Source organism: Callithrix jacchus, chromosome 12, assembly GCF_049354715.1.
Source record: "Callithrix jacchus isolate 240 chromosome 12, calJac240_pri, whole genome shotgun sequence".
In the NCBI taxonomy this organism is placed as follows: domain Eukaryota; kingdom Metazoa; phylum Chordata; class Mammalia; order Primates; family Cebidae; genus Callithrix; species Callithrix jacchus.
Window position 1 is genome coordinate 58,043,190 of NC_133513.1, and position 12,711 is coordinate 58,055,900.

A 12,711-nucleotide genomic window follows, 5' to 3' on the forward strand; every position below is an offset into this window, starting at 1 on the left:
TGATGAGCAAAAAAAAAAAGAATCTGACAATGTTTTAAGAAAGTTAAAGAATTTCTTTTGGGCTGCATTCAAAGCTGTCCTGGGCCACAGGTTAGACAAGCTTGGTTCAGATCTTCATTATTCCCTCCCCAACCCCTTTATTTTTGAGATGGGATCTTGCTGTGTCACCCAGGCTGGAGTACAGTGATGCAGTCATGGCTTACTGCAGCCTTAAACTCCTCGGCTCAGGCAGTCCTCTTGCTTCAGCCTCCTGGTAGCTAGGTCTGTAGGCACATGCCACCATGGCCGGCTAACTTTTAAAAATGTTTTGTAGAGACACCGTCTCACTCTATTGTCTAGGCTGACTCCTGGCCCAAGCAATCCTTGCGCCTCAGCCTCCCAAAGTGCTGGGATTATAGGCATGAGCCACCATGCCTGTCCCCATTTCTCCCTTTATTATACAATCCTTAGGAGCATGGACTCTGAAGCCAGACTGCGTACATTCTAATTTTGTTTTTCTTTTTTGTTTTGTTTTGAGATGAAGTCTCACTCTGTCACCCAGGCTGGAGTGCAGTGGTGCAATCTCAGCTCACTACAACCTCTACCTCCTGGGTTCAAGTGATCCTCCCACTTCAGCCTCCCAAGTAGCTGGGATTACAAGTGTGTGCCACCATGCCCAGCTAATTTTTGTACTTTTAGTAGAGACAGGTTTTCACCATGTTGGCCAGGCTGGTCTCAAGCTCCTGACCTGAAGTGATCCACCTGCCTCAGCCTCCCAAAGTGCTGGGATCATAGATGTGAGCCACTGTGCCCCGCCATTCTAATTTTTGATTTGCCACTTAGTTTTATGACCTTGGTCAAGTTTTGTAACTTCTCTGTACCTTGGTTTCTGTATTGGTAAAATGGGGATAATAATTGGTTATGAGGATTAAGTGATTTAACAGATAAAAAATGCTTAGAACAGTGCCCAACACATCATGATGATGTTATTTTGACTGTCGAAGTAGCCACCTAGCTGGCCTCTGTAGCTGTTCCTCTTCTAAAGCCTTTTCCACTCTGCTATTGAATCAGCTTTCAAAAATGGACATCAGACCACATTCTTTCTTTCTTTTTCTTTTTTTGAGAAGAAGTCTTGCTCTGTTGCCCAGACTGGAGTGTAATGGCGTGATCTCACCTCACTGCAACCTCCACCTCCTGAGTTCAAGCAATTCTCCTGCCTCAGCCTCCCAGGTAGCTGGGATTACAGGCGCACACCACCACACCTGGCTAATATTGTATTTTTAGTAGAGATGGGGTTTCACCATGTTGGTCAGAGGCTTGTCTCGAACTCCTGACCGCAGGTGATCTATCCACCTCTGCCTCCCAAAGTGCTGGGATCACAGGTGTGAACCACCAACACCTGGCCACATTACTCCCTTTTGAAAGTTGTTCTGTGGTTTTTTCCTAAATCTGACCGCTACTTATAGACTTAGCTCATCTCTATTGTCCCTTTTTTCTTTCTCTGTTATAGCTGTATTATAAATAATTGACAGTTTTTGAATATGCTTTGATCTTATATCCCTTGGTATCTTTGCATATGCTGTTTCTTCTACTTGAAGTGCCCTTCCTTTCCTGGCGTTATTTGCAAGTCTTTAACGATCAGTCCAGACTATGTCTAAACTTCCTGTGGAAACCTGGCCCTCTCCATGTAGAGCTGATCACTCCCTTCACACTCACCATAATATATCACCATCATTTATTTCTACTATCTGTCAAGCAGACAAGACAGTGAGCTTTAGCTCCATGGTGTTGGGAGATAGTCTCCTCCTCTTCCTCTTGTGATGCAGGCCTTTGTATAGTGATTAGCACAGAGCACATGCTGCATAAACATTGTTGAATTAGTAATCGTATGTTCAGAAGTTTACTGAGATTTCTCTACTACGTTTCTCCAATTTCTCCAGACTGCAAGAGTTAGTTGATCGAGTGCTGGAACGTTTCCAGGCATCTGGACTAATAGTAAAAGAGTGGAATAGTGTGAAACTGCATGCTACAGTCATGAATACACTATTCAGGAAAGACCCCAATGGTAAGTCTCCCAGAGAACTATAGCAGTTTGTGATCAGCAGCCTTGCGCTATCTCTGAGGTTTATATAGAATGGACTATCAAAGAATCTCTGATATATCTTGTTTTCTAGACCTCTTAGCGTATACTGATGAGCATGGTGGAAGTGGGCAAGAACATATATAGCATGGCACTGTGGCTTCCAGATCTTTTATTTCTGTCACACATAGCATTGCCAGATTTAGCAAATAAAAATGCAGGATGCTCTGGTAAATTTTATATAAACAGTGAATAAATTTTTGGCATAAGTATGTCGCATGCAATACTTGGTGGCTTTTTTTTTTTAAGAGAGAAGAGAAAGGAAGGTGAGCTAGTAAATGTTAGATCAGTGTTTCTCAACTAGGGCCGATTTTGCACCCAGAGAACATTTGGCATTGTCTGGAGACATTTTTGGTTATCATAGTTAGGGAGCTGGAGATGGGTTGCTGCTGGTACCTAGTGGGTGCTGTCTAACACTCCACAATATGTGGGACAGCCCCCAATGACAGAGAATTATTCTTCCCAAAAGGTCAGTAGCACAGAGGTTGAGAAACCTTATGTTAGAATAATAAATTTTTTCTTTATGGACTCTGAGCCTTTTTATAAAACTGCCTTGTTTTAATCCTTGATTTGGGTGTTTATTTCAAAAAGAATTTCTTTTCTTCCTGTTCCACCTCCAAAGTGAAAGCTTCTCTAGTACCTTCCACCTCTGATCAGAAGTTACAAGTTCAAGCCATATGCAGCTCTTTCTTGCAAGACCTGTGGTTCAAAATACGCTAGCACCAAGATCACGTATTCCAGTTTCATTTCCTTTCTTGGGCCCCAACCTTGGTTTTAGAAAATATAGGGCTCATGCCTATAATCCCAGCACTTTGGGAGGCTGAGGCAGGTGAGTTGCTTGAGGTCAGGAGTTTAAGACCAGCCTGGCCAATGTGGTGAAACCCCATCTCTACTAAAAATATGAAAAGTAGCCAGGTATGGTGGCATATGCCTGTAATGAGAGGCTGAGGCAGGAGAATCACTTGAACCCAAGAGGCAGGTTGCAGTGAGCCGAGATTGTGACACTGCTCCAGCCTGAGTGACAGAGCAAGACTCCATCTCAAAAAAAAAAAAAGGAAAAAAATCTACGTGAAGCATTGACTATTTGTAGGTTTTTAGTTAGGCCAATTTGTGTGTTCCCTTTAGTTAAGGCACGTCTTTTAATCTCTCTCAGATATGTACCAAAGATCCCAACTGGAAATCATTTGATATTAACCCCATTAGGTTAGAGCCATTGTAGCACCAAGAAATATAACTAGTCATCTAGTTATTAGTTCTAAAATATTACTATTTTGTGATGCCATATTGAATTTTATTTAAGACTTACAAATAAATATCTGTTTTACTTTAGAGAACACTGAGATTAAAAGAGCTTCAGATAACTCAAAGACTATATATAGACTCTTGTTTGCGTAGGTAATAGAATCTAAAACTTTGAACTTGTTCCAGTTGAGCATATTTCTTTTTTTTGCTTTTTTCATCTCACTCTGTCACCCAGACTGGAGTGCAGTGGTGCGATCTTGGCTCACTGCAACCTCCACCCCTGCCTGGGTTCAAGTGATTCTCCTACCTCAGCCTCCCGAATAACTGGGATTACAGGCACCTGCCACCATGCCCAACTAAATTTTGTATTTTTAGTAGAGACAGGGTTTCCCCATGTTAGTCAGGCTGGTCTTGAACTCCTGACTTCGTGATCCACCCACCTCAGCCCAATCCCACCTCGGCTGGGATTACAGGCAAGAGCCACTGCACCCAGCCCAGTTGAGCATATTTCTTTCCTTTGGGGAGTAATACTACAGGAAGTGGGAATATTTTAGATAACTGGGTATTATAATGTAGCTTGTCCAATGGAAACATTTAACTAGGTTTGTGCTATTTGTTTTATTTTGGATGGTATATTTTAATTTTGGAAAACAGTGAGAATCCTCTGTATATTTTAACATCAGAGTTATGTAAAGACAGAGTTTCAGAACTCTATAAGTATACTCTAAATTTATTGGTTCAGAAGACATATATTTTATTAAGATAACTGTCTGTGATGATGGAAGTATTCTGTGTTTGTGATGTCTAATATGGTAGCCGCTAGACACATGTGGTTATTGAGTGCTTGAAAGGTGGCTAGTGAGACTGTAAAAGTGAACTTTTGTTTTTAGTTTTAATTAAAATTTACATAACCACATCTGGATAGTGGCTACTGTTTTGGACAGTGCAGGTATAGACAGTATTTTATTAGACATTTATTAGCTATCAGTACATTTTGGATTTGTCCATTATTAACTAATCTCTTCACATAGAAAGAGTTCAGTTATATAGGAATCTGTATATTCTAAGTTGTGTGGATCCAGGTTTATATTCAGTTAGCACTAGAGGTTTATATAAGAGAATGTTGTGTGTTCACAGTCTAGTTATCCTTCTAACTGTTTGCAGATTTTCAAAATATGATCGCTTTATTGGGATACAGTTCACATACTATACAATTTACTCTTGATATATATAATTTGGTGATTTTTAGTATGGTTAAAAACCATACTAAAATGACTGTACACTTGTGGTGTACAGTCATCACCACAATCCGTTCAACATTTTTATCACCCTAAAATGAAACTCCTTGCCCACTGGCAGTCACTTGCCATTTCTTCCTACCCCTCTCACCCTGCCCTCCTCCAACCTCCACCAAGCCCTAGGCACCACCAGTCTACTTTATGTCTCTATAGAGCTGCCTGTTCTGGACATTTCATATAAACAGGATCACTCAGTATGTGATCTTTTGTGGCTGACTTCTTTCACTTAGCATAATGTTTTCAAGGCTCATCCGTGATATATAAGTACATCATTCCCTTTTTTTTTTTTCTGTGTGTGTGTGTTTTTTTGAGACAAGGTCTCTGTTGTCCAGGCTGGAGTGCAGTAGAGTAATCTCAGCTCTCAGCAACCTCCGCCTCCTGCACTGGGGAGATTCTCCCACCTCAGTCTCCTAAGTAGTTGGGACTACAGGTAAATACCACTACACACAGCTAATTTTTAAGCTTTTTTATAGAGGTGGGTTCTCACTATATTGCCCAGGTTGGTTTCAAACTCCTGGACTCAAGCAGTCCTTCTGCCTCAGCCTCCCGAAGTGTTGGGATTACAGATGTGAGCCACCATGTCTGACGCTTCATTTTTTTATGGCTGAATAATAGTCCATTGTATGGGTATGCCACATTTTATGTATCCATTCATCAATTGGTGGACATTTGTGTTGTTTCCACTTTTTGATATTTATTTGGTATTAATTTGTTGTTCTTTTGCAACTTCACACAGTCTTTTTCTCTTAACAGGGGACCTATTTTTAAGTTGTGAAATATGCATGGGATTGGGATCTTGAATTAAGAGCATTCTTCTCATTAGCGAAATAGTTCCATAGTTCCCCATGTGCAACTCCAGTGGGCTAGCTGAAACATGTATTACGTATTATGTTCATGGAGTTGTTAAAACTCTGGATGTATTTGATTAATTCTGGCTTCGTATACTTCTTACTTATAAAAGTAAAAGAGCAGACTTAAAGGTGGAAATAAGTATTTTTGAATGTCTGTCAGTTGGTAGGAAATGATTAATATTTCAGAAAATATTCTGAGTTAATTCTTGAGGATACTTTGAATTTTTTGTACTCTGGACTCTCCTGTATTGAATTTTTACTTGAAAAGAACATGAAATGATGCTACATTTTTTTCTTGCCTGTTTCCCTCTTCTTTGATATTCTTTTTCTTGCCAACCTTTAAGGATCTCTTTTGAGATATGCAACCCAAATTAACTCAAGAAGCTAGAGCACAGCTTGATTTAGGCTAAGGTCATAGATTTGTTGCATTCCTGTGTAGAATGTCTGTAAGGATACCTTTGATTGCAACTAAAGGGTTCTTTTTCCTTTGGGGGAAGTTCTTAAATCAGCCCAGAGCATGATTGCTAGCAGTTTTGACTAGTTAATGTGTGAACTCTTATGTATTTTTACATATTTAAAATTATATGCCCCTTATCTTAGGTCTGTAGAACGTGAGGAACCTTTGAAGATTACTCAGTCCTACCTCTCACTTTGTCAATGAAGAACTAAGGTCCACGATAGAGACATAATTTGCTTAAGAATGTAACTAGTTGCATAGTTAGCAATATACAGTTAGTGCCTGGAGAATGTCAAATGAATAAATTAATGAGTAAATGTATATTGAATGAATTGATGACAGAACTGAGACTAGAAGACAGGTCTCTTGATTCATAGCCTGATGTTTTTCCTTTGCATTATGCCACTTTCCAGGTAGTACATGAAAACTTTTCTAGTTGTACCTATGTACCTATAGAAATCCAAGAGAAAACAACCAACCAACCTAAGCTTCTAACATTATCTTTGGAATATTTACAGCTGAAGGCAGGTACAATCTCTACACACCAGATGGCAAATATATCTTCAAGGAAAGAGAATCATTTGATGGCCGAAATATTTTAAAGGTCAGTATGAAGCAGAGTGAATTGAAAATCCTTTGGCACCTGTCCTAAATAAGGGAGGAAAACAAGTAGTTTTCCTTTTAACAATACAGTATATTTTTCTCATACTTCTTCATACCTTGTCTCATACTTGTTAAAATTTAAGTATCTAAAGGGTAAGAAAGGAAAAGTAGGTGGTCCTCTTAAGGCTTTGGCACTTCTAGAGTACTTGAAATGGATTTGTTTGTTTGTTTATCTGAGGCAGTGTCTAGCTCTGTTTCTCAGGCTGGAATGCTGTGGTGCAAACACAGCTCACTGGAGCCTTGACTTCCTGGGCTCAAGTGATCCTGCCACCTGTGTCTCCCAAAGTGCTGGAATTATAGGTGTGAGCCTCTGCACCCTGCCTGAAATTGGCGATTTAAGAAACACCGATGAAAAGAAAAAAAAAAAAAGAAACACTTAAGTATTCCAGCTACTTGGATTCATAGAAATAAGTTGATTTCAACCTAAGTTTTACTCTGTACTTACCTCTGGAGGTTTGAGCTTGCATTTTTTTAAGTAGAAAATAATTATTTATCTTGTTCCAACAGATTTTTCTCTTTACCCACAAAGTCGGTCTCTGAAGTGGCTTTATAATCCATTTTGACTCAGAAACAGCCTATGTCCTAAAAAGTAGATGGTGCACTTCTGACTGTTGAGGCTTTGCCATCTATGAAATGTATGTAAAGGGGTTCTTCAGGATTACATTTATCTTTCTCCAACAGACTGCCGTTCTGCAATATTCATGATTTATGCCTTCTCTATCAGGTTAACATGCCATTGTTCCTCTGGACAAAGAGAAACATAAGTTGATACTAATGGAGAGGTTTTCAAGTCTTTTTTTCATTTGCTCTGTAAGGGTTTAGGTCATTCTCAAGACTATGGGTGTTTTGCTGAGGTGGAAGGGGAGTATATAATAATATCAGAATAAACTTTAGCTTGAGAAATGCTTGTACTTTTTCTTCCCTATCCCATCCTCCATTCCCTTATCTTGTCGCTTTACAGTTTCTTGCCCAATGCTGAATGTGACCCCATTGCCTTAATTAATGATATCACTCTTCAACAGCTGTGACTGCTTACTGTGGAGCCCAATAGGGCAATGCCAGCCATCAACTCAGATAGGCATTCCAGCACCCACATTGCAGAGCTATGCCAAGGTCTTTCCTTTCCGTGATAGGTTTTCTCTTTTTGAGTAGTTTTCTTGGTTTTGAGGTAGCTTTGCGTTTGAGTGGCAGGCTGCTAATGAATTCAGCTGTAGTTAACTTTACTGTTTTTCCCAGGCTACAGCTTCGGTATGATATGAATCTTTCTCTTCTTTTATCTCCCTTCTTTGGGGATTTTCCAGTATCAACATGAATTACTTTGCTTTTTGTTGTTAATTTGGTTAAGAAAAAAAGTAGACTGAATGGGGAAAGAAATCTTTAGGAATGGCTCAAAGCCAACTGACTTTTCATGGAATTAAAACTGAAGCCTTGTGTGTTGGTGCAAGTCAGGTGTGAGGTGCTTCAACATCTGTAAGAGTGGGATGATGAGAGAGCCTGTTGGGTGGCTTTATGAGCAGTGTGGAACTTTTACCTTGGTATGGAATTTCTCTTATTCTGCAAAGTAAGTTTTCCATTTAAAGATGCTTTTTCCGGAAATCTTCTGAACCACCCCAGTGATGACATGAATGTAGCTCCCTCTAGTGTTGACAAGGACTTGCTGTATCAGTTTACCCTTACTAAATCAAACCCAGTCACTTTTAGTGCTGGACCTAGCTAGGTTCTTAGAGACCATTTAGTCCAATTCCCAACTTTAATCTCTGACACGAGATCTACTAAGGTAAAGTGACTTGCCAGAGGTACTGCTAGTTAGTAGCAGAGTCTGAATCAGAACAAAAAGACTCAAAACTCACTAACTGAGCATTGTTTTCTGCTGCCTCCCTTAAAGATGCTCAGTGTTTAGGTAAAGAACATTACATATTTGAAGTTGGGCATATCTGCCTGAACTGGGATAATGTCCAATTAAAACTTGTTTTATAAATGATGGGGCAGTGAGTGTGCCAATTAGTCTAAAACCATAGCTAGTTAATAATTAGACTTTTGTATTGAATATAATACCAACACTAACAGAAATACTTAATGACTATGTACCATCTGCCAGACTATGTGACCTAAAGATGAGAAGCAGTCATTATGATACAATCTCTGCCTTCCACGAGCTTCCAGTCCATGAGGGAAACAGATAGTTAATAGGCAATTAGAATATAAAAACCATGGCATGAGTTTTGGACAAGTGCCTTTGACCACAGATAGTTATGACCAAGTACCCTTTAGTATAGTTTCTAATGTTTTACTCCTTAATCACTAGTTCCAGAAAAATAATCTATCACCTATGTTCAATCAAGGGAATTAACTTCTTTCTTAAAATAAAGGTAAATTGTGGGCTTCAACAGTTACCTCCCACCCCCAACACAATTAACTATGTTTGTGAAGTAGCAGTCCACCCACCTTTTGGCATTACTGTGAATGGACATGTCTTTCTCAATTAAAACGTGACTCCATGGCCCGTGAAGCCCTTAAAATAAATAAAAGGATTTAGAAAACCAGTGGACTTTATATATATCATTTTTGTATGTTATGAAATTGTTATGTTTAGAAAGAAAAAAGTCAATTTCACTAACAAGATAGGAACTGACTTGGAGTAAACAGAAAGGTTAACTGCATCGGTTGTTAAGGAGCCTGCGCATACGTGTGCAGCATATTAACAACTGCATAGGCCAAGGCTCAGGAACGCTGGTGATGGGAGGCAGCCTTAGAAAAAAAATCAACTTCATCTACTATTCAAAGAGAAACAAAACAAGAAAGAAAGTCATTGCTCATTGCTGTAAGAATTTAATGAGTAACAGCCAATTGCTATTCTACTCCACGAAGAAAATTGGTTCTTTTGGCTTGGTATAATATTTTGTGTTCTGGGTGCCTTAATAAGAAAAAAAAAGAAATCTTTAATGACCATTGGAGGTAGAAGCCACATTTTTCTTTTGTACAGCTTTTTTGAGAGTTGTTGCAGCTGTAATATACTAGTGTCTGGTTATTCCTAGTATTTAAAATAAGAATTTTCTTTCCCTGGGAAAGACTGAATTAAGAATTGATACCTGGAATAATTCTCCTGTGTTACTCAAACCTGAAAAGGAACAAACATATTTGGTTATGGTGGTTTTTATGGAAGAGTGCCAGATAGCTCCAAAAGGAGGATGCATGAGTGAAGAAGACCTAGGTCAAATTCGTAGGATGGCGTCCCCTCAGAGAGTGTCCATTTCTAATCTAAGAGATAATAAAAAGAGATGCTGTTTGGACAGCCACAGACAGTGATACATTTATAATTGGAGAAATCATGCTGACCTAAAGACACACTGCCTGGAAGTACCTGTTCCCTCCCTAGCTAGAAGTAGAATGGTCATTAACTGCCAGCTTTTGGGGAGAGAGGTAATAACAGTCCGTTTGGGGTCTTAAGCAATAGAATCAGTATTCCAAGATTGTGCTCTCAGCAGATTGAACCAGAGGTACGATATTAACTGTTCGAAAGCATAGCTTCTGACTGCAGGGTGAATAGGAGGCATTAGAGCCCTAGGTTGTACTCATTAGAGAAGGTGATATGACAAAGGCACAGTGATGTATTTGGGAAAGAATGGAAAGGACTGTAGGTCTAAAATCAAAGGATAGTGTAAAAGTGCCATTTCTTTAGACACTTAAAAATCCTGGAAAATGTAAGTCATGTAAAAAGGAGATGAATTTGTACCTTTTCTATTTTATATATAAGAATCTTTAAATTTAGAGAAAGCAGGGACTGGCAGTATTAAGCTAACTATATTAAAATGTTTCAAATCTCTAGCTACATTGAGACTTTTCTTGAAAGATGTGAATGAGCCACCCAAGTATTTCATTCAGTTTTGGTTTTGTCCCATCTCTGTTCTTTAGAGCCTTTAAAAGGACAATTAGAATGAATAAATTTAAATGAGATCTTTAGTTTGCTTTACTTAGAGAAATTTTTATGAAGGAAGCTATAAAAAATACCGCTTATTCTTTTTTGCTGAAAAATATATTTATGTACATGAGTCATACATTTGCTGTTTAACAAATAATCGTAAAGTGAACAGTGTGACTACTACCAAGCTCAAAGAGTAGAGACTGCCTCCCATGCCCCTCTTGGGGCTCTTTAGTCGGTCTGTCCTAAGGGAACAAAAGCACAATTAAAGTCTTAAACACTCTCAGGAGAGAGGCTTGTTTTGAGTGAATATTTTGTTTTGCAGTATTAGAAGAGTATTGAAAAGATAAATTCAGGGTTTTTTTTTTTGTTGTTGTTGAAAAGATAAATTCAATTTTTCTTTTTAGAGGACAGAGAAGAGAGGTTCACAACAAAATTGAGCAGAAAGTAGTGTTCCCAAATACCCCAGCCCTGCAAATGCACGACCTCCCCCTCCGTTGGTATCTGACACCACACTGGTAGCTGTTTATACTTGATAGACCACATTGACACATCATCACCCACAGTCCGCAGTTTGCATTAAGATTCACTCTTGAGTTTCTCTGCTGAGTTCCTCTTTTCAATTGTATTCATTTGTGCTCTGATTTTTAAAATTATTTCTTTTCTTCTGCTTAATTTGGATTTAATTTGCTCTAACTTTTCTAGTTTCCTAAGGTAGAAGCTTAGATTATTGATTTTATATCATTCTTCTTTTCTAACATATGCACTAAATACTATAAATTTCCCTCTAAGCACTGTTTTGATGCATCCTACACATTTTAATAAGTTGTATCTTCATTTTCATTTAGCTTAAAATAGTTTAAATTTCTCTTGATGTTTGTGTGTGTGTGTGTGTGTGTGTGTGTGTGTGTGTGTGTTGTGTGGGTTTTTTTGTTGTTTTCGTTTTTTGTGTGTGTGTTTCGGAGGTTTCCTTTTTAAAAGGTAATTTTTAATTTCTTTAGGTATAGGGCTTCATCACTGTGTCACCCGGGCTGGAGTGCAGTGACACAATCATAGCTCATTGCAGCCTCAAACTCATGGGCTCACTCAAGTGATCCTTCCAAGTAGCTGAGATTACAGACATGCACTGTCATGCCTGGCTAATTTTTCTTTTAAACATTTTGTAAAGATGGGATTTCACTATGTTATCCAGGCTGTTCTCTAACTCCTGGGCTCAAGTAATCCTCCCATTTCAGCCTCACAAAGTGTTGGGATTACACGAGTGAGCTACCACACCCAGCTAAGATTTCTTTTTGGCTCATGTGTTGGTTAGAAGTGTGTTTCTTTGTTTTTTTTTTTTTTTGAGACTGAGTCTGGTGCTGTCGTCCAGGCTGGAGTGCAGTGGCATGATTTTGGCTCACTGCAACCTCCCCCTCCTAGGTTCAAGCAATTCTTGTGCCTCAGCCTCCCAAGTAGCAGGGATTACAGGTGCATGCTACCACACCCAGATAATTTTTGTATTTTTATTAGAGATGGGGTTTCACCATGTTGGCCAGCCTGGTCTGGAACTCATGACCTCAAGTGATCTGCCCACCTCGGACTCCTGAAGTGCTTGGATTACAGGCGTGAGCCACTGCGCCTGGCTGAAGTGTGTTGTTTAATTTCCACCTAATTTGGGATTTTCCTGCTATCTTTGTTATCACTTTCAAGTTTAATTTCATTGTGGCCTGAGAGCAGACTCTGTATGATTCTCTTTTAAATTTATTACATTGTATTTTATGGCCCAGAATGTGATCTGTTAGTCAGTGTTCCTTGTAAGCTTGAGAAGAACATGTAATATGCTCTTGTTGGATGAAGTATTCTGTAGATGTCAGTTATATCCAGTCAGTTGGTAGTGCTGTTGAGTTCCACTATATCCTCGCTGGTTTTATGCTTTCTGGATTCTGTCCATTTCTGATACATGGGGGTTAAAGTCTCCAACTGTAATAGTGAATTCATCTGTTTCTTCTTGCTTCTGTCAATGTTTGCCTCATGCATATTGACACTGTTTTAATGCATATATGTGTTAATTGTTATGTCTTCTTGGATAGTTGACCTTTTGATCATTATGTATTGCTCCTCTTTATCCATAATAACTTTCCTTGCTCTGAAGTTTGCTCTGTCTGAAATTAATTTAGCTACTC

At 39.0% G+C, this 12,711-nt stretch overlaps 1 protein-coding gene across 6 annotated transcripts in view; it reads left to right on the forward strand.

Moving 5' to 3' along the window:
* Positions 1-12,711, forward strand: part of ASCC1 (activating signal cointegrator 1 complex subunit 1) — a 176,816-nt gene that overhangs the window by 130,733 nt on the left and 33,372 nt on the right. For 5 of the 6 annotated variants that reach the window (XM_078345628.1, XM_054242939.2, XM_035268034.3 and 2 more), the window contains 2 exons: positions 1,920-2,044; positions 6,486-6,571. In XM_078345628.1, the coding sequence (XP_078201754.1) occupies positions 1,920-2,044; positions 6,486-6,571 (211 nt within the window). Of the gene's footprint in view, positions 1-1,919; positions 2,045-6,485; positions 6,572-7,137; positions 7,266-12,711 lie in introns of all 6 variants that reach the window. The other variant, XR_004731955.3, reaches the window with a different exon arrangement.